We start from the raw sequence: 20,311 nt of genomic DNA, 5'->3' as shown, positions 1-20,311 counted from the left end.
GCCTCCATCTCCGCAGCCGCCGCCGCCGCCGCCGCCGCCGCCGCCGCCGCCGCCGCCGCCGCCTTCTCCGCCGCCGCCGCCTCCTCCTCCGCCTCCTTCTCCGCCTCGACCCGAGCCGCCTCGGTGCGTGCAGCCTCGGCCTCCTCCTCCTCCTCCCTGCGAGCCTTCTCCGCAGCGGCCGCCTCAGCAATCGCCGCCTCCTCCGCCGGCACCCTCGCCGCCTCCGCCGCCTCCTGCTACGCCACCCTCGCCGCCTCCGCCTCCTCCGCCACCCTTGCCGACTCCGCCGCCGCCGCCTCCGCCGCCTCTGCCTCCTCCGCCGCCACCCTCGCCGCCTCCGCCGCCGCCTCTGCCTCCTCCGCCGCCACCCTCGCCGCCTCCTCCGCCGCCGCCTCCGCCGCCGCCCTCGCCGCCTCAGCCGCCTCCTCCTCCGCCGCCACCCTCGCCGCCTCCGCCGCCGCCTCCTCCGCCGCCGCCCTCGCCGCCTCCGCCGCCGCTTCCGCCTTCGCGGCGGCTGCAACAGCCGCCTTGGCCCGCCCCTGCCGGCCTCGCGCGACCGCCTGAAGCTGGCTCGCCGATCGACCTTCGGAAGCGACACGCGCCGCCTCCATCTCCGCAGCCGCAGCCGCAGCCGCAGCAGCCGCCTCCTCCTCCGCCGCCTTCTCCGCCTCAACCCGAGCCGCCTCGGCGCGTGCAGCCTCGGCCTCCTCCTCCTCCCTGCGAGCCTTCTCCGCAGCGGCTGCCTCTGCTATCGCCGCCTCCTCAGCCGCCACCCTCGCCGCCTCCGCCGCCGCCGCCTCCGCCGCCGCCTCCGCCGCCGCCTCCTCCGCCACCCTCGCCGCCTTCGCCGCCCCCGCCTCCGCCTCCTCCGCCGCCACCCTCGCCGCCACCCTCGCCGCCCCTTCCTCCGCCGCCACCCTCGCCGCCTCCTCCGCCGCCGCCGCCGCCGCCATCCTCGCCGCCTCCGCCGCCGCCTCCTCCGCCGCCGCCCTCGCCGCCTCCGCCGCCGCTTCCGCCTTCGCGGCGGCTGCAACAGCCGCCTTGGCCCGCCCCTGCCGGCCTCGCGCGACCGCCTGAAGCTGGCTCGCCGATCGACCTTCGGAAGCGACACGCGCCGCCTCCATCTCCGCAGCCGCAGCCGCAGCCGCAGCAGCCGCCTCCTCCTCCGCCGCCTTCTCCGCCTCGACCCGAGCCGCCTCGGCGCGTGCAGCCTCGGCCTCCTCCTCCTCCCTGCGAGCCTTCTCCGCAGCGGCCGCCTCTGCTATCGCCGCCTCCTCAGCCGCCACCCTCGCCGCCTCCGCCGCCGCCGCCTCCGCCGCCGCCTCCGCCGCCACCACCCTCGCTGCCTCCACCTCGACCGTCAACTGTGCTTCCTGCGTCCGCGCCGCCAAGCGCTCCTCGGCCGCAGCGGCCGCAGCGGCCGCCGCGGCCGCAGCAGCTGCCTCGACCGCGTCGGCGCGTGCCCGCTCCGCCTCCTCAGGTGTGAGTTCTATGACAGAGCGCTCCTCCTCCACATCCGCCTCGTCGGCAGCAGCCTTGCGAGCCGCCTCCGCCATTCGAGCCACCTCGGCCTCGGCCTCGGCCGCGTCCTCCGCCTCCAGCACCGCACGCACCGCCTTTGCGCCGGACGTGCGGCGCTCGACAGGCACGAGATCCATGCCTTTTTCCTCCGCCTCGGCCTTCTGGTAACCAAGCGCGCCGCAGCAGCCGCACAGGCCGCTGAGGAGCGTGCTGACGATCTCCGTCATGGAGGTGGTGCTCTCCTCTGCTACTGACTCATCATCGCCCGTCGGCCTCAGCAGCCTCGCGGAGTCGCGCTCCATCGACGAGGGCGGGCAGAGCTTGACGTAAAAGCGCGGTTTCGTAAGAAAAAGAAAAATAGAGGGGCTCTTGCTGTGTGCCGGCACAGAGCTCCGTGCCAGCCCTCCAGCGAGATAGGAACGAGTGTATCGCTTTGACGGATCGACCGTGCTTGTTATCAATACCGATCTCACGTACACAGTTCTGTACTCTCCTATCCGGCAACCGGCGAGACGCTGTCGTGAGCCAGCCGCTCTTGCGGCAGCCGCCAGCGGAGGCCGAGCGCGTCGCGTGAGTTGAAATCGATGTGGCGAGTCGACCGGCCCGAAGGGCCTTTCCCCCCGGGGGTTTTTGAGAAAGGGAAAAAAGGCCCCCCCGGGAGGGAAACATTATTGGGGTCCAAAAAAGGGCCCCTTTTTGGGGTTAAAAAATTTTTTTCCCCCCCCCCCCCCCCCCCCCCCCGAGTGGAAGAGCGCGCCGCAGGCGAAGCGATTTTTTGGCGGCAGGGCTGTTCCAGACAAATCTTGTGATCACGCGCGAGCCTTGATAGGCCCCGGAGGCCTCAACCCCAAACTAAAGGGTTGACGGGGGGTCTCAACCGTCAACCAGATGGTTGAGGGGGGGGCTCAACCCTCAACCCCTCAACCACCCCTATGCGTTGGGGGGGGGGGCGCCTTGGTTGGCTCTGCCCCACACACACATTCCTCCCTGCACGCTGCCTCCACACATGCACGGCGCCGATCGCTGCCTGATCGTCGGGCTAACCGGGCGCACTGACCTCAACGGATGCACGTGCACCCTGCGTGAGTTCAGTGATGGACGCTGGAGCTGTTTGCTCGAGGTCGACGGTGAGGTCGTGCGTGTCCTGCCAGCAAACCTTTCCTTGATCAGCGTGTCGCCCGGCCTCACAACGCTCCAGAACGCAGTGTTGGCACTCGATGTGCCAGCGATCATGCGAGCTATCGCCAGCTCTGGCTGTGACGTGAACGCTCGTACTCCGTCGGGCGGCTCAGCCCTGCTCCTGGCGATCGAGATTGAGCGACTCGACATCGTTGAGCTGCTGGTGAACGCCGGAGCCGACATCGCTGTGCTGAAGCCCAACGGTGCGCACGCGTTGATTCTCGCAGCTGAGTTCTGCAAGGCGGATTCGCAAATCATCGACTTTCTGATTGCCCGTGGACTCGATGGATTTGTCAATCGCCCCGATCACCACGGAGGGACTGCGGTTGGGTTTGCTGTTCAGAACGGTAACCTGAGCGCTCTCCACGCACTGGTGCGACATGGTGGTGACCTGTACGACACGGATATTCTGCGTCTGTTCCACAGCTCTGGCAACGGCGCCATCTGGAGCGATGATCACACTGCCACGTTCAAGCAGTTGATTCGGTGGGGGGCGGATGTCGACGCCACCGGCGCGGACGGACTCACAGGCGTTCATTACGCGATCCAGAACGACCTTCTCAAGGGGTTCGAGCTCCTCGCCGAGCATGGTGCCGATCTGACCAAGCCGCAGCCCGCGTGCCAGGGCCGGACCGGCAACTCCCCCGCGCACGCCGCCTTCATCCTTGGCCGCAGGAGCTTTTTGAAGGTGCTCCTGCAGTATGGGCACAGTGTCAGTCCCGATGAAGTGCCACGGCTCCAGCAGCTCCGCCGTGAGCTGATTCAGATTGCGCAAGATCCTCCGAAGGATCTGACGCTCTACGAGGTCAAGCACGGCGTTCAGCGTCTCGTTACTGAGCCTGTCGAGGTCGCGAAGTTTATGGAGCGGATGACGATTCTACCAAAAGACCCAGCCCAGACCAAGAAGGCGGACGCGTTTGTGATGCGCACAATCTGCGCAAGCTGCGGCCAGTCATCCAAGGACACCATGAAGAAACACATGGTCTGCAGCCGCTGCAAGGCTGTCTCGTACTGCAGCGTGCCGTGCCAGCGCGCGCACTGGAAGAAGCACAAGGCGGTCTGCTCTGCCACACGCCCCTAGAGGGGCGACCGTCTGACTACGCACAGCCGTACTCATCGTATACGTCTGAGTGAGTCGTGAGAGAGGAGTGACTGAGTGTTTATTGTGTTTGTGTTTAGTCGTTCGGTCATTCGGGCGCGCGTGGCCCCCTGCAGTGACTCGGACGCTGACTCCGAGCGGATCCGAGCGTGTCGGCACGCAGGTCGCCGCGGTAAAAAAGAACCACTCATCCCCTTACCTTGGACCTTGGTCTGTTTCATGGGTGCGAGAGCTCTTGCTTCTTGCATCTTGGCACTTGTGGGACTTGGGAGCGTGTGTGTTACTGGAGAGCTCGCACGTGTAAAATCTCGCTGAAATCTCGCTCGTGTTCCCATCTGTTCCCCGCGAGTGGCATGTGTGAGCGTGTGCCCCGTCGTCGGCGTGCCCGCTTGCATGTGGTCGGCACAATCGCTTGTTTGAAGCGGCGAGATTCATTTTCTTGGACTGGGAGAAACGGAAAATCTTAGGAGAGGCGACATAGAGCAGGCGGACATCGCTTCCAGGGGGGGGGGCGCGCTTCTCTGCACACCACATGCTAGGGGGGGGGTCCGACCCCCCCCAGAGGCTTCACCACATGCTAGGGGGGGGGTGGGGCGTGCAGAGAAGCGCGCCCCCCTCCCTGGAAGCGATGTCCGCCTGCTCATAATATCACTCGTGATGTTGCCTGCGCCGTACCGCGGCCGGGCGATTGCGTGATGCACGGGCGCAACGCAGCTCGAGCGCCAGCCGCCACATACATGCAAAGCGCAGTGGCAAGGGCTCAACGAAAAGAAGGGTGGTAAGGGCGGGGGGCGTGGCGGCACTCGCTGCGCGCGCGCCGCGCACATATTGGACAGGTAGCCGAAAAATAGAGACCGTAGAGCGGAGCGCGGGTGTCTGAGCATACCACTATTTTTTGAGTGAGTGTCTCTCTTGCATATCACATATGTACTTCGAACACCTGACGCGTCATTCGGGCGCGTGGTCGCCCACGCTCCGAGTGGTTCCGTCGGCCCTCAGCAGGGGCGCCGCGAGCGGTGCGGCGCGAGCGGGCTGACGAGGCGGAGCGGAAAAGGAGGAACCTGCCCCGCATGCGCGAGGCTCGGCCGCGGTGCTCGCGCGGGCGCGCTTGGGCGGCGCGGCTTCGGCGGCGACCAGCGATGCGAGCGGCGTGTACAAGAGCACGCCCACCGCCTGGAGCGCCGCCGTGACTAGGAACGTGTGTCGGTACCCGATCCGGTCCGAGAGCAGCCCACCGAGAGCGGCCGAGCCTGCAGGTGTGAGGGTGCGTGCCTGTGAGAGGTCGAGCAGCGCTATCTCGGCTGGAGCTCGGCTGGAGCTCGGCTGGAGCTCGGCTGGAGCTCGGCTGGAGCTCGGCTGGATCTCGCCTGCCCAAGTGGAGGTGTTGACGCTCTCGAGCGAGGCCCACTTGGCGCGGTGCCGCTTGGGGACGTAGTCGTTGAGCACGCTCTTCGAGAGAGCGAGAGTCGAGTTCATGAGCCAAGAGCGCAGCAGGCAGATCGGGAGGATGAGGCGCGGCTCCTGCAGCGGGCAGAGCGCCACCTGCAGGCCGTGTCGTGGACGGGTCGCGGACGAGTCACTGACGCGCCCCAGTGGCGGAGAGGGAAGGGCGCGCCACGACAAGGAGGGAGACGCCGCAGCTCTTGACGAGCAGGATGGTGGAGACGCGCCCTACTCCCGTCAGGAGGGCGTGAGGAGCCGACGCACAGGCAGCGACCGCTGGCTCGAGGCGGCGGCCGATGCGCAGCGAGAGCCGCTGCAGCGCGATCGTCCACGCGGCGGAGCCGAGGTTGTTACCGACAAGCATGAGCATCGCAACCTGCGGAGGGGGCGTGGGGGCGTGGCGGCGGCCGTGTCGGTTGGCGTGTCGCCGGAAGCGGCTAGGTAGCGGCTCGGTAGTGGCTCGGTAGTTGGCTCGGAGGTGTGCGTCGGCACCGTGGGCGGCAGCCCGAGCTCGCGCCAAAAGTAGAGCGAGAAGAAGCGCATCGAGAGGCCCGAGGCGAGCTTGCCCGTCAGGTCGGCGACCGCGATCAGCGGGGCCACGTGCTGCGGGCCGAGCCTGCGCGACGTGTCATGGACGTGTCCTGTTCGACGTGTCATGGACGTGTCCCGGACCGCAGGACGCCTCGGAAGTGCCTCGGAAGTGCCTCGGAAGTGCCTCGGAAGTGCCTCGGAAGTGCCTCGGAAGTGCCTCGGAAGTGCCTCGGAAGTGCCTCGGAAGTGCCTCGGAAGTGCCTCGGAAGTGTCTCGGAAGCGTGCAGCACCTGGCTGACCGACGGCGATGCGGCGGCGCCTCCGACCCGACCTGTCCGGCCCCCGCAGCCACGCCCGCGCCTGCCGAAGAGGCCGCCTCGCCCGCCGCATGCGCCGCGCCCGCCTCCGCCGCCCCCGCCTCCGCCGGGATTGCGCTGCCGTGGCTCTCGGCGCGGGAGAGAGGCGCGGTGTGGAGCCCCTCGCTCTCCTGGCAAAGGGAGGAGGCGAATGGCAGAACGCAGGTCGCGAGGACGGCGGAAGCAGCGCGAGGGGTGGGGAGTGTCACAGAGGCGTCCCAGAGGTGTGTTAGAGGTGTCGCAAAGGTCTCAGAGGCGCCTCGGAGGTGCCTCTACGCCGCGCTCCTGGCCGAGGGAGCGCTCGTCGCGGAAGAGCCACAGCAGCGCGGCAGGCACGAGCCGCACGGCGGCGCCGGCGAGGAGCACGGCGACGAGCTCCGGCTATGTGGGGGCGTGCCACTGGGGTCATGTGCAGAAGGCAACCGGACCCGACACGCAACCTGCTGCACCTCTGTCCAGCTGTCGCCCCGCGCAAAGAAGATTGCCTACTCACACGGTGGCCCTCAATCGCCGCGGCTCGAGCCGCGAGGGCCATGCTGATTGAGGCGGCACCGCGGCCGTCGCGGGCCCGCACGCGAGGCCCAACTTCCTCAGCGACGACAGCCACGAGTAGATCTGAGAGCGGCGGCCGCTCGCGACCGAGTCGCCGAAGATTGCATCAAAGGCGGGCTGCTGGATGCCGCGCCGCAGGCCGCCCAGGAACTGCGAGCCGAGGAGCAGCGCGTAGCAGGTGCGGTCGCTGGTGTGCGGCTGAAAGTACAAGAGCCACACAAAGACCCAGGCGGCGGAGAGCACGGCCAGCGCGCTCGCGAGCCGCAGGACGGCCTGCCTGCCGACTCGATCCGCGAGACATCCTGCACACGGAGCAACGAGCAGCAGCGCGAGGCCAGATACCGTGGACGAGAGGCCGACCAGGAAGTTGCTGCGGGTGATGAGGAACGCAAAGGCCGTCATCGTAGACTCTGTCAACCCGACGCCAACCATGTTGATTGGCGACACTATGAGCGCCAGCCGCGCGTTCCAGTTGAGGGAGGCGCAGGAAGAGCAGCAGGCGCGAGGTGTCGGCATGAGCGCGAAGAGGCTGCCGCTGGGCCTTCGGGCTTTATGACGAGCTGGGGTCTCGTCGCGCGGTATTCGAATTCATTTGGCGGCGTAGTTCTGAGCGATAGCCCCGCGAGGTACGAGCGGGGCGGTAGCCTTTCTTCACAGCCTTGTTATTGAGAAGAAAATACCTCCTATGGCGCTGTGCGCTGGCCTGTGAGAGGTTGAGGTGCGTTCACACCGGAGTACTTGGCATCCAGCCCTACTGAGCCTGGCTCTGCTGTGAAAAAGAAAAGAACGCGCCTACTTTCAAGACAACGCGTTCCTTACTTACGACGTGCCTATGGCTGAGCCGCCCAATGGCGCTCGCCCACTCCTCGCAGTGTCGCGCCAATTCTCGCGGCGACCTTCATGCCACCTCTCGATCTTCCCACTCTCGTCGCTCTCTCTCCTTGCGTGAAGCACTCCTCGCGGAGCGGTGCTGCGCGTTGAGGACCTCAGCAGAGCCGTCAGGCTGCTCATTTTCATGCCGTTGAGAGAGGCAGCCTGCTTGAAACATGCTTGCGCATCGCTCAAAAAGGATGAGCGCTACCAGAGACTGGCGATGCATCCGTTCGACTGGAGTGTCAAGCGGCTGCTCCTCCTCGGCCAGCGTGACGGCGGCAGCGTGCTGCACAAGCTCTCACCTGATCTGATGGCCAAGCTGTTTGCAGTGGTGTCCAAGAAGGTGCCCACGCGCCGGCATCGAATGGCAGGCCTCACGCTGCACGCTGAGGGAGGGTGTAGAGGATGTAGAGTGTAGAGCGCTGTAGAGCTGTAGAGCTGTAGAGCTGTAGAGCTCTCTGGAGCGCTGTAGAGCTGTAGAGCTCTACATCCGCCGCGTGACGAACTGCCTGCGTTGTAGAGCGATGTAGAGGCGCTCTACAACGAAATCTCTACAACAAACTCTACATCATAAGCGGCGAACGAGGCACGGTCGCTCTCCAACATGAGGCGCGTTGCACTTGCCAGTGCTGCCCTGGCCTTCTGTCTGCCCGCCCAATGGGTGGCAGGTGCCTCTGCTGCTGTGGCATGCCTCACGGCTGCGACTGGCCGGCGCCTCGGCGCGTCAGCTCGGCTCGGCGTAGCGATAGTGGCCAGCGCAACTCGCCTGGACTCAACGCTCAGCCAGGAGCTCCCGCACGCGCTGGCGCGAGTCATGGCGCAGACAACGCGTCTGAATGCTCGCCTCGCCTCGCGCAAATGCGACCGTCCTCGCAGCCGACAGTCCACCGCCTGAAGCACAGCGACGAATGCGGCACCGGCGACGCATGGCAGGCTGGTCATGACGCAGTTGTAGGGTGTTGTGTGTCGTCAGAGTGACTCTCTGTGTGTCAGGGATAGTCAGGGCCGTCCATCAGAGCTCCAGTAAGCTCGGAGACACCCCATTAGTGCGACTCGACCTCTTTGAGTCACTGCCTTCCCGGCGGGTTGGCTGTAGAGCCTCTACAACAAACTCTACAGCAAAATCGCGCTCTACATCGCTCTACAACGCAGGCAGTTCGTCACGCGGCGGATGTAGAGCTCTACAGCTCTACAGCGCTCCAGAGCGCTCTACATCTCTACAGCTCTACAGCGCTCTACACTCTACATCCTCTACGCCCTCCCTCAGGCTGCACGTCGCCGCGGTCACGCGCATGGTCCGCTCGCTCCGGCTGCGAGCACGCTGGGCGGCCATCTCGATGCGCGAGGCGGATTTGTACGGCCTGATGCGGGCGTGGTGTATTTCATGTGCAAGGAAGTGATTCGCCTTTTTCTTTACAGTTGTGTAAGGGAATCCGTATCGTCCGGTTTTCTATTCTTTGTCCTTCCCCGAACCCTAGAGACCAGTCCTTGCACGCTTTTTCCCGTTCTCTTTCTGGTAGTCGGCCTCGAAGAGGAGAGGGGGAGAGAAGAGAGAGGAGAAGAAATCAGAGCACAGAGGGGAGAAAGAAAACACGGAGCGCGCCCGGGAGAGATGGGAGGACGGCACGCAGCCAGCACAAATTCTGTTTGCAGAGCCTCGCAGGAGTCGCTTAGGCGGCTCCCGTGGTGTACCTGTGTTAGTGCCAGTGCGCGCCAGAACGTGCCATCTGCCCTCAAATTCCTGTGTTAGTGCCAGTCCCGTGCCTTCTGTTCACGACAAATTCTTTTCTTTATATTAGTTGTGCGAGGGAGTTTTGTTGTAAAATTCTTTTTTGGTGTACCTGTGTTAGTGCCAGTGCGCGCCAGTCCCGTGCCCAGAAAGAAAGAAAGAAAACACACAACCCAAGGGAGGTCCAGTGTTGTGCGAGGGACGTTCTAAAATTCTTTATTAGACAAGACGAATCGAGGCGGCCTCATGCTGGCAGTTTTCGTGATTGGAGCTCTCGCCTCGGCGGACTGGGCACCCGTCCAGCATTTGATGGACCGATTCGCCTTCCTTCCAAAGATGGCGTTTACTGCGGGGACAACCAGCGGCCGCGCGCACACCTACACCAAGGGAGGGTTCACGATGTCCACTCGAAATGTCATGGCGTCGGCTTCCAAATTCCCGGCCGCGCTGGCCGTCGCCGGCGCCGTCCAGGCCAAGCATCTTGGATTCGACACACCCGCCCACGCCGTGTTTCCGTGGTGGCGATCTGATCCGGCCGACAACCGCAGCGCCGTCACCCTCCGGCACTTGCTCACCCTCACGTCGGGACTCGTGAGCGACGACTTCTCGTCGTGTGGGATGCCCTGCCTCGACCTCACGCCGCCGCCTCTGGGCAATGCAACCAAGTACACGCCGGAGGAGTGCGCGCGCGAGATCTACGATCGCGGCCCGTGGCGCGCCTCGCCGGGTGAGGAGTGGTCCTACCACTCTCTCCACCTGCAGCTCGCGGGGGCGATGGCGGCCAAGGCGGCCAAGATGACTGTCGGCGAGCTGCTCGACACCTTTCTGCTGCGCAAGCTGCAGATGAACTCGTCCTTTTGGCTCTGGCAAAAGACCAACCCGCACCTCGCCGCGATGTTGGTCAGCACCGGAGACGACTACGACCGGCTGCTCAACGCGGCGCTCCAGCCACCCGCGGCTGGGATGAGGCCGTCCTGTTATTCAGCGCCTAGTGAAGGATGGATCGTCTATTAGGTGCTCGGCTACCGCGGCTGGTCGAAGGCTGTCCTCTCGGAGATGGAGGCCGACGCGTACACGACCTACCCGGCCCTCGTTGCGGCGAACAACGTCAAGGACCTCCGGCTCAAGTTTTACGGCCACTACTCGATGTGCCTCTACTTTGAGTGCGTGGCGCAGCCGTGGAGCCAGGCGTGTGAGCGCGCGGCGGTGCACGCCGACCCCGGCGCCTTTGGCTACTGGCCGCTCATCAACCGGGAGAAGAACTACTACCTGCAGCTCGTCGTCTCGCGGCACGTCGCGCTGCCGCAGTGGGCGCTCAAGCTCTTCCACATCCGCAAGTCCGACGTGGCGGCGCTGCCGGCGGAGTGCGTCGCGCCTCTCCGCTTCTCCCTGACGGCGCCCGTCGAGAAGGCGCTCAGCCTGCCGGGCACGCCGATGCCGCCGCCAGACCTGCCACTGAACCTGTCGGTCATCTGCGCCATCGCGGCGCACTACCACCCTCTCGAGGCGGAGGTACCGGCGGAGGCCGCCGTGCCGGAGGGTGAGGCGGCACTGCTCGGCCGGCTCCGCTCCATGTTCTGAAACATGTGCCCAATTCTTACACGGTTCATGTCGGAATTACTTGTCTCCCTGGTTGGTGCCTGGAGCGCACTTGAGATCGACGAGCTTACCTTCTTCTCGAAAGTTGTCATTTCTTGCTGGCCTAAAATTCGTGTGAGTAAGGCCCGTGGTATTGCTTGATCGCGCCGAAAAGAAGAAACGCGGGTGCCGGTCCTGCCTGTCCTCCGCTCTGCCTCCGCTCTCGCCAGCCCTTCTGCCACCCTACCCACTCTCCTTCCGCCCCACCATGTTCGCCGGACTCGCCGTGGAGGGCTCCAGCGATGAGTCCAGCGACGGCGAGCCCGAGCCGGCTGCCGCCGCACCACCGTGCACGCCAGTGCACAGCGTGCTCGGCGGCATCGACGATCAAGACTTGGAGATCACGATTGAGACATTGAACGCGGTCGCGGCCGACCTGACGCTCTTCCGCTCGCTGCCGTTCAAGGCTCTGCGCCAGGCGATCGGCCCACTCGCAGAGGAGCTCCTCGGCGGCGGCGGCGGCCGGAGGCGCGGCAACCCGAAGAAGGGCGGCGGCGGCGGCACGCGGCTGGACGGTTTGGACCCAGAGGAGCGGCTGCGACAGATGGACCGCGACGCGCTCAACCACCGCGTTCTCCGGGCTGAGCGCCTCGCTCGCCTCGACCAGCTCGCCCTCGAGGGCGCCGACGAGGGCGGTGCGAACACCCACCCACCCAGACAAAAGCACATGCTTGCCACACCCACCTCGCACCCCATCGCACCCCTCGCGCCCTCGCGCCGCCGCCCACGCACAGGCCCCCGCCTGCTCGGCGGCCCGAGCACCGACGTCGCCCGCCTCGACGACCGCGCTGCGGCGGCGCCGGCGGCGGTCGCGAGGCTTCCAGACGGGCCTGCGGCGACGGCGGGGGGGCAAGCGCTTCCCGAGGCGCCGGCGGCGACGCTGCACTTTGCGCAGTCGTGCTATGTCTGCAAGGCGCCGTACCGAGAGCTGCACGCCTTCTACGCCTCGCTCTGCCCGCCGTGCGCCGAGCTCAACTGGCGGAAGCGCGAGGAGCGGTGCGCGCCCTGCTCCGCGCGAGGCCTCGCGCTGCTTGGTGAAGTCTCTGATCGAGAGAACGAACGGTGCTGCAGGTGCGACCTGCGCGGCCGCGTCGCGCTGGTGACGGGCGGGCGGATGAAGATCGGCTTCCGGATCGTCCTCAAGCTGCTGCGGTGCGGCGCGACGGTCGTCGCAACCACGCGCTTCCCGACCGACGCGGCGCGCACCTCCCCTCGCAGCGCCCCTCCCCTCGCAGCGCCCCTCCCCTCGCAGCGCGGCGGCCTGCGAGTCGAAACATAGCCGAGATATAGCGGCGCCTCTCCCCTCGCAGCGCGGCGGGCCCGTGAGTCGCGCGCAGCGGCCGCCTCACGCGTGGCGGGCGGGCCGAGGTACAGCCGAGGTACAGCCGAGATACAGCCGAGATACAGCCGAGGCATAGCCGAGGCGTGACCCCTCACGCGTGGCGGTGAGTCAGGCGCGCCGCTTCTCCGGCGAAGCAGACGCCGCCGACTGGGCGGAGCGGCTGCACGTCGTCGGCGCCGACTTCCGCGACCTCACGGGGCTCGAGGCGCTGTGCGACGCGCTGCCTTCCCTCGTGCCGCGGCTAGACGTCATAGTCAACAACGCTTGCCAGACGGTCCGCCGCCCGCCGCAGTACTACCTCCCGCTCGTCGCAGCCGAGGCGCCGAGGACACCTCCCGGGCCCTTCCCGCGCCCTTCCCGGGCCCTTCCCTTCAGCTGGCCCGGACCCCTCCTGCAGGTGCCCCGCGAGTCCGACCCGCCCGCGGTGGTGCGGCTCACCGCCGCGCACCGCACCGTCGCCGCCGCCGTCGCCGCCACTGCCGCCGCCGCTGGCGGAGCCGAGCCCGCCGCCATCGTCGACAGCGCAGCGGGCGCGGCCGGCGGGAGCGAGGGCGGCGAGGCGGGCGGCGGCGAGGCGGGCGGCGCACCCGCCGCGCTGATGCCGACGGCGCAGCGCTCTCCGGCGGGGGCGGCGGGCGAGGCGATCGTCCCGGGGATGAGCATGAGCTTGGGTGGCGCGGCGGGCGCCGGCGCGAGCGCGGTGATGGCGATGCTTCCCGTCGCTCCCGGAGATGCGACGCGTGACGACGCAGCCTTCCCTCGCGGCGCCACCGACGGGAACTGCGACTTGGGCCAGCAGCTCGACCTGCGCGGGCGGAACTCGTGGACGCTCAAGCTTGAGGAGGCGAGAGAACGCCGCCCTTGCCGCCGCCTCCGCTGCCGCCGCCTCTCCCGCCGCCTCTCTGCCGCCGGCACCCGCGCCCTACCCCCTCGCACCTCTCCCCGCCCCGCCGCGCCCACCCGTTTCCCACCCAGCCCCTCCCGGTCGCGCCGTGCAGGTGAGCACTGCGGAGATGGCAGAGGTGTTCGCCAGGAGCTCTCGCCTTGCCGAGCGCGTCGCGGCTGCGGTGAGCGTGACACGATTGCGATAGGTGCTCGCCATCAACTCGCTCGCGCCGTCGATCATCAACGGGCGGCTCAAGGCCTTCATGCAGGCGACGGCGGACGGCGGCGTGCTCAAGTTCATCGTCAACGTCAGCGCGATGGAGGGCCGTTTCTACAAGGCGCGTTCTCGAGCATCGCCCCTCCGCGCGCCTGCCTCCTTCCTCTTGACCCCTCCCCGCTCCCCATCTCCGCAGTACAAGCAGCCAACGCACCCGCACACCAACATGGCCAAGGCGGCGCTCAACATGATGACCCGCACCAGCGCGGCCGACTACGCCAAGTGCGGCATCTACATGACCGCCGTGGACACGGGGTGGATCAACGACGAGAAGCCGGCGGAGCGCGCCGCCGCCGACCACTCGGTGCACAACTTCCAGACGCCGATCGACGAGATCGACGCGGCGGCGCGGGTGCTCGACCCGATCATCGCGCCTCTGCGGCGGCAGCAGGCGGGCGAGGAGCCGAAGCCGCCGTTCGGCGTTTTCCTGAAGGATTATGAGCGATGCGAGTGGTAGAGGCGGGTACAACTTAGCGTGACGATGTGCACGCGTGGAGAGAGAGGTCCCACGTAATTTTTTGATATGAGAGCGAGGTCAAGCCAGGGCCCGTTCTTGTCAAAAAAACAACGCAGAAGCATTTGACTAAGCAGCGCTCCAACATCTTCCACACTATATACGTGTGGGTCTTGTCAAGAAGTTGCTGCGCGTGAAAATTTTGAGCGTGACACAAAATTTACGCGCTGCGGCCGCGAGCATGACGCTGCCGTACGACAGCCCGCAGGACTTCGAGGGGTCAAAGCGGTTCGTGTGGGAAGGCGAAGATGTTGGCAACGCTCAGTGGGCGAAACACGCCGCCCCGCCGCTCCGCCAGTGCAAGAGCTTGGTCAAGTACACGCGCGAGTGCAACCGCGCCGGCCGCCTCCCCGTCGTCATTGTAGAGAAGGAGGAGCAGCTCTTTCCCGGCGAGAAGGTCGCCTGGTGCACCGACAACTACAGTCTCGGCGCGCTCGAACCGTGGTACGGCGGCCCGGCGCCCGTGTCCACGTGCAAGCTGCTGAAGCAGCAGGACACCGACGCTCGTAGCGGCCGGCAGATCATCGTGGCGTCGCTCAGCGCGCTCGAGGACTACAACCTCAAAGCCCAGCGCAGCGAGGTCGTCTACCGGCGGCGGTGTGCGCCCCACGCCTGTGCAGCGGCCCGCCGCTACCGCGGAAACCGACCCTCCTTTGCTCTCGCAGGACGCTGCAGGGCCTGTGCAAGACTACCTGGGACATCTCTGCCATCCCCGCGGACAAGATGTTCAACAGCACGGACCCGCACCCGCGTTGGCGCGAGTTTGCCCGGTGCCCTGCCGACGTGGGCCCCTTTCTCGAGTCCCCGCGCCTGGTGATGATCATGGGGCCCGGGGACGAGGACTACCCCGCCGGCCGCAACCCCTTCATCGAGCTGCCGCAGGACGTGCTCGACATTATCTGCGCCTTCTCCTTCGAGGTCGACGTGTCTCAGTGCTTGCCATTCGAGCGCCTGCTCCTGCACTACTCGCGCTGGGAGCACCGCGCGCCCCTCACGCACGGGTTTGGCCCGAAGCCGTTTGAGGTGGTCACCGTCCGGATCGACATCTCGCGGCCGCCATCAGGCGCCCCATGGCCGCCGCACGGGGCGCCGCCGGTCGGCCCGGTGGGCACCAACCCGGCGCTCCCAGTCGACCTCGATTTCCCGACTCGCGCGCTGGAGGACTTGCGCCTCGACGGCTTCATCCGAGGCGACGGGGCCTCGCCGCTCCGCGCCGACCTGCTACTCGACTCGTTTCAACAGATGCGCGTGCTCGGCCTCTTCATCGGCGCGCACCTCGAGACGCAGTACCCGCCACCGCTGTGCGAGCAGCAGTGCCTCCCTGGAGCACCTTTACTGAGCCTTCCTGGATTCTCTCCTCTAGGTACCGCGACCGCTGCCCCATTCGCTTCCCGCGCGACAACTCGGAGGAGTGGGGCATCGAGCCGTCGCCAGTCCGCGTCCAGGGCCGCCTCTTCCGGCCGCAGGGGCAGAACGAGGACTTCGTCCAGCCCCTCGTCCCGGCGCGGACGCTCTCGCTCGAGTTTGGCAAGGCGGACTGGCCGCAGCACAAGCGGTCGTTCTACCGCCTCTTCAGCGTCACCCCGCCCTCCTTCATCAACGTCGGCAGCCGCTTCGAGGACGCGCTGGACGGGGTGCTCGATGCGGTTTACGCCTTGCGCAACGACCTGCGCGCGACCCGAAACCGCGCCACCGACAAGATCTTTGCGGGCCTCCGGGAGCATCTCGGCGACGACGCGCCGCCGCAGATCGTCGACTGAGCAGCCTAGAGTGAGCAAGCGGTGGCACCGTGGCACCTGCCGGGCCTGCCCCCCTACCCTCCCATGCACGCCGCCATTGCCCCAGCCGACCCAAGCACCGGTGCGATTTAGCAATCGCCCCGCTAGGCGGCACGAGCGTACAGCCGCTCTCAGACGAGCCCACCCCGTGCTTTCGCGCGCGTGCATCCCCATGTCCATGTGTCCATGACCATGTGTCCCATGTCGAGCGGCTGCCTTCCCCATGACGCATGAGCCCGAGTTCACTCAATTCGCATGCTGCGCATGCGTACCGTTTATATCCATGTATAAGTGTCCTGTACGCGTCTGTCTAAGTTTTATCCTAACATGCCATGAGCGACCCCTTAGGCGCCATGCAGAAAGCAGTGGACACACACGACTGGTGTGTTCAAGAGTCATGTCTCGCGCGCGCCATCTCTCGCATGGCCCCGCCATGGATTCATGCAAACATGTCTAATCGAGCAGCTGCCTGGCGCCTCGCTCGCCACCCATCCGCTTCCGCCCGTCCTAGTCTGCCCGCGCCGCCAGCGCCTCCTTGAGCGCCTCGGTTGCGCGCGCCAGCTCCTCTGCCAGAGAAGCGGCGAGCCCCTCGTCGTCGACGCCTTCCGCGAGTAGCCGCTTGATGGAGCACACCTGACTGCTCCTGGTTGCGATAGTCGCAGCCCTGTAGAGCCTCTCCTCCTTGGCCTTCTCGTCGTCGCACAGCGGAGCTGCCGGAGCCGCCGGAGCCGCCGCCGCGCCCGCCGCCACATTGAGGCGCGCCGGCGCGCACTTGTCGCGCGAGGAGGAAGCTGCCGAGGACGGTGCGGGCGCCAAGGAGGAAACCGCCGTGGACAGTGAAGAAGAAGGCTCGTCGGGCTCGAATGTGTTAGGGCCGCCCGTGTAGTGGACGACCGAGATCAGCCACTCGCCCTCCTGGATCACCGCCTTGACCCAGTACACGTACAGCGGCATGTTCGAGCACCATTGCCACAGAGCGGACTCCTCGTAGGTCATCTTGCCTGACGACGCCTTCCGAATCTTGTCAAGGATGAGCGTGACGGGGCCTCGCACCGCCACGTACTCGTCGTAGACGGCGAAGGTCTTGGGCACGACCGACGGGTCGATGGAGCGCAGCGTTGGGTACGAGCTGTGCTCGAAGCGGTTGGTCGGCTGGAAGGAGTCGTCGTTGCCCATAACACAGTTGTGCAGGGGCGTGCCGACATCAAACATCGCAGTCGGGTGCGCCTTGGTTCTCGACGACGATGCTGCAAGAAAGCCGTGGGCGTGGTCATGGCCGGCGTGGTACGAGATGACCATGTCCTTACGGGCCGCGACTGCCTCTAGCAATCGTGCGCCGCGGCAAATGCGCTCATCGGTCATGTCGATGTGCTTGACCGCGGGCTCGGACTGGATGGCGGAATCGGGTAGCGACGCGCCGGTGGCGGCGGGCAGCGGAGTCGCTCCCCAGAGGGAGGCACCAGTTCCATCACTGGCGGCTGCTACGCCCTCGCCTGCCCGGTGCGGCTGCAGCGGAGGCAGTCCAAGTGACTGCGCCGCGGGGCGGGGCGCGGGCAGGTGATGGGGCGCCGTGACGGTCAGCGGCGCCTCTGGCTGCAGCTGAGGCGAGGGTAGCAGGGATCCGAGCAGGGACATGGTAGGGGACACGCCACCCAGGGTCATAGACATGGGCGAAACCCATCCATCCGGGGCGCGGCCATCGTTGGGAGCCAACCCGCCGTCAGCGAGGGCGCCGTCAAACGAGCCATCGACGAGTAGAAGCGAAGCATCCGAAAGCGTGAGCCGAGGGTGCTCAGTGATGGCGCCCGATGGCAGCTCGGGCGCCACCGGCTCGGCGGACCGGTCGAGGCCGAGCCTTGTGGCATAGTCAAAGAGAAGTGAGGAGAGTTCGTCGGCGGTCTTTGACGATGATCTGCCAGGGCAGAAGGTGCGCACAAACTTCTTCTTCCAATCAATGTGGACGTTGCCCTGGTGCGCCAGGAAGACCCGCACAGCGTGAACATCGCCGCACGAGAAGTCGGAGGGGTTGTCACGGGGGGCGCGTAAACGTGGCCTCGGCATCCTCAATGGCTGTGCTCTGCTCCGCCGCTGTATCCACTTACAGATCACGGGATGCGGGAGAGGCGAGCGTCGCCGCGGGATTCGTGCAAGCCGCACGATCGCCCTTTTTAGCCCGCCGTTTACTCATTGGAGATTCCACTTGACTTTCCTGAACGAAATAAGTCAGTTCCTCACCCCTCTACTTTACACTGTCAAGACCTAAGTCATTCTGCTAATTTCACCTCATGGTCATGCAAACGCGAGGACATGTACATGTCAAACGCACAGAAAAGTGGTGTGAGATAATCATGGGTAACAGTCGCATGGGCCATGGGTTCCTTCACGCCGGGCGGGCGGAGGTCTATCGCCCAGCCCCCAGCTGGGCTCGGTGGCGCGCCTAAGCTCCGGAGACCGTGGCATCAACGGCCTGCGGCGCCACAAGGCCGGATGGGAGCGGCCCCCGGGTGAGGCCCGCAGCACGGATCGCCTCTGTGATCCGTTCGCGCAGAGTGTTGGCACGCGGCGCCGGCGGGCGTCCCGCGAGCCGATCCGAAGTGCGCTCGAGCGGTACGAAGCGGTCGTCGTTGGGCGGCAGGCGCACATTCCGCTCCACGCAGAGGTTGTGGAGCAGCATGGTTGCCTGGATGACGTCGGTCGCGAAGCACGTCTCCACCTCGAGGCGCCGCCAGAGGACGCCCCAGCGCCGCTCCCACATCCCAAAGGCGCACTCGATCGCCTGGCGGGTGGAGGACTGATAGTGGTTGAACACGCCCTTTGCGGAGGTGTACGTGACACTGGGGCCGGTGGGCCATGGGATCAGCAGCTCCTCGCAGTCGACGTAGCCCGCATCCGCCACGAGGAAGTAGCCAAAGACCCGCGCGACGCTCCGCATCACCTCGAAGAAGGAGGTGCTCCGGTACGCTGTCAAGTCTGGGTTGGCGCCGGGGATGCCAATCGCCGCCCAGGAGAAGGTCCGGTCGCTGTCTGCGATCGCCTGCACATTGATGCTCGCCTTGCCATTCTTGTTGATCCACCTGGCGCGGTTCACCTCTCGCCGGCGAGGAGGCTGCTTGATTAGCACCTCGCAAGGGAGGGGGCGGGGGATGAGAACGCGAGGGCGCGAACGCGCGCAGGCGCTAGTACCGATCAGGGCCGTGCGCACATGCACGCCGTCGAGAGCGCCGATGCACATGTCGATGCACCCCTGCGACGCCGCCCCAAAGGCGACCGTTCGCTCGTCAAGCTCATCCCTGCTCTGGCCGGCGAGCGCGGCCTCGAGACTCCGTCGAAGCGAGAAATGGAAGTGTCGGTTGATGGCGCGGATGACTGTCTTGTTGTGCTGGTAGAAGGTGGCCCTGGACTCGTACTTCCCCATGTATGTCTGGTCGATGTAGGAAGCACCACGGAGCCAGCGCAGCGTGAGAGCGAGCTTCTGCTCCGCCGGCACCAGCACCCCGCGGTAGCCGCCGCGAGGGGCGCCGTCGTCCGACAGCGATGGCGCGATGTCGTCTCGGAGGACCGTCAGAAGGTAGTCAAAGGTGTCGATATCGACTCCGAAGCAGCGCCGAAACTCGAAAGGAGTCAGATACTCGAGCTCAGCGGCGTGGTCCCACCGCGGGTTGGTGCGCATTTGCTGCCGCCGTGCTCGAGGCGCGGCTGCTGCTGCAGCCACTCGCTGCTCGGAGGCGCGTCGCGCGTCGCGAGCTTGCCGCCACGCGCGTATGGCACCCAGCAGAGCCGAGTCAACCGCCTCCTCTCCGCTGTCGGCGGCAGTCGGCGGCGCCGAGCCGCCCAGTAGCTCAATCCAGTCGGCGGCACCGTTCCCAGCAGCACACGCCGGCTCGGGCGATGTGAGGAGCACGCCGACCACCGCCAGCAGCGTGCGAGCGGCGAACGAGCGCGGCATGCGGCCACGGCAAGCGGCGCGCGTTGTTTTGCTCTGTCACGCTGAAAATTTTCCCACAGATGCAAGAGCAAAAACCCCGGCCCGCGTTTTCTGCCCGCCGGCTTCGACGTTGGTTTATTTCGCATCGGAGGGCTTCACAAACGTTCCTCTCGTCTCTCGCAGCCACGATTTAGCTGATAAATTTGGAATCTTTCTTTGACAAGAACGGGCCCAGAGAGGTCAAACCAGAGTCGAATCGTCTAAAGTATAACCCTTGCTTCCAACCGCTCACAAAATCGGGAAAAGAAAAACTCACACAATCGAGTGCCGCCGCAGCACGAGCCGAGAGCTCTCTGTTTGCAAGAGACCACCCCCATGAAGGCTCGCGCCATCGTCCTACTGGACCTCGACTACTTCTACTGCCAAGTCGAGATGCTCCGCAACGGGCTTCCGGCGGAGCGGCCAGTCGCCGTAACCCAAAAGTTCCTCGTCGTGACATGCAACTACCCTGCTCGTTCCTCGGGTGTTGCAAAATTGATGCGGACGACGGAGGCCGTAGCTCGCTGCCCCGATTTGCGGCTGATAGCCGGTGAGGACCTGACGCCGTATCGCGAGGCGTCTGATGAGGCGATGCAGGCGCTTCGCGCCTTTGGGCCGGTGCAGCGAGTC

At 66.1% G+C, this 20,311-nt stretch overlaps 7 protein-coding genes across 7 annotated transcripts; 4 read left to right on the top strand and 3 right to left on the bottom strand.

Moving 5' to 3' along the window:
* Nucleotides 1–236: 236 nt before the first annotated feature.
* EMIHUDRAFT_120016 (hypothetical protein) lies at nucleotides 237–1,823 on the bottom strand (the record flags this gene model as incomplete). Its single annotated transcript, XM_005765176.1, has 1 exon — nucleotides 237–1,823. One exon carries the CDS (start codon nucleotides 1,821–1,823, stop codon nucleotides 237–239), a length of 1,587 nt encoding a protein of 528 aa, XP_005765233.1.
* Nucleotides 1,824–2,527: 704 nt separating this feature from the next.
* EMIHUDRAFT_247236 (hypothetical protein) lies at nucleotides 2,528–3,781 on the top strand (the record flags this gene model as incomplete). The annotated part of the gene is made up of 1 exon (XM_005765175.1): nucleotides 2,528–3,781. One exon carries the CDS (start codon nucleotides 2,528–2,530, stop codon nucleotides 3,779–3,781), a length of 1,254 nt encoding a protein of 417 aa, XP_005765232.1.
* Nucleotides 3,782–4,747: 966 nt separating this feature from the next.
* EMIHUDRAFT_247235 (hypothetical protein) lies at nucleotides 4,748–5,785 on the bottom strand (the record flags this gene model as incomplete). Its single annotated transcript, XM_005765174.1, has 4 exons — nucleotides 4,748–5,071; nucleotides 5,189–5,320; nucleotides 5,517–5,618; nucleotides 5,735–5,785. The coding sequence occupies 4 exons, from the start codon at nucleotides 5,783–5,785 to the stop codon at nucleotides 4,748–4,750; spliced, it is 609 nt and encodes a 202-aa protein (XP_005765231.1).
* A 593-nt stretch (nucleotides 5,786–6,378) lies between these two features.
* EMIHUDRAFT_247234 (hypothetical protein) lies at nucleotides 6,379–7,197 on the bottom strand (the record flags this gene model as incomplete). Its single annotated transcript, XM_005765173.1, has 3 exons — nucleotides 6,379–6,510; nucleotides 6,579–6,614; nucleotides 6,682–7,197. 3 exons carry the CDS (start codon nucleotides 7,195–7,197, stop codon nucleotides 6,379–6,381), a joined length of 684 nt encoding a protein of 227 aa, XP_005765230.1.
* Nucleotides 7,198–9,529: 2,332 nt separating this feature from the next.
* On the top strand, nucleotides 9,530–10,864 carry EMIHUDRAFT_247232 (hypothetical protein; the record flags this gene model as incomplete). The annotated part of the gene is made up of 2 exons (XM_005765172.1): nucleotides 9,530–10,183; nucleotides 10,325–10,864. The coding sequence occupies 2 exons, from the start codon at nucleotides 9,530–9,532 to the stop codon at nucleotides 10,862–10,864; spliced, it is 1,194 nt and encodes a 397-aa protein (XP_005765229.1).
* Nucleotides 10,865–11,417: 553 nt separating this feature from the next.
* Nucleotides 11,418–13,882, top strand: EMIHUDRAFT_431153 (hypothetical protein; the record flags this gene model as incomplete). The annotated part of the gene is made up of 7 exons (XM_005765171.1): nucleotides 11,418–11,556; nucleotides 11,656–11,917; nucleotides 11,993–12,089; nucleotides 12,340–12,671; nucleotides 12,930–13,085; nucleotides 13,267–13,318; nucleotides 13,355–13,882. Exons 1-7 carry the CDS (start codon nucleotides 11,466–11,468, stop codon nucleotides 13,880–13,882), a joined length of 1,518 nt encoding a protein of 505 aa, XP_005765228.1. The 5' UTR covers nucleotides 11,418–11,465.
* Nucleotides 13,883–20,017: 6,135 nt separating this feature from the next.
* On the top strand, nucleotides 20,018–20,299 carry EMIHUDRAFT_247227 (hypothetical protein; the record flags this gene model as incomplete). Its single annotated transcript, XM_005765170.1, has 1 exon — nucleotides 20,018–20,299. A coding segment is annotated over one exon (282 nt), but the record flags the coding sequence as incomplete, so codon positions are not given.
* Nucleotides 20,300–20,311: the final 12 nt, after the last annotated feature.

This window comes from Emiliania huxleyi, assembly GCF_000372725.1.
Source record: "Emiliania huxleyi CCMP1516 unplaced genomic scaffold EMIHUscaffold_560, whole genome shotgun sequence".
Classification (NCBI taxonomy): domain Eukaryota; phylum Haptophyta; order Isochrysidales; family Noelaerhabdaceae; genus Emiliania; species Emiliania huxleyi.
This window is presented reverse-complemented; position numbering and strand designations above follow the sequence as displayed.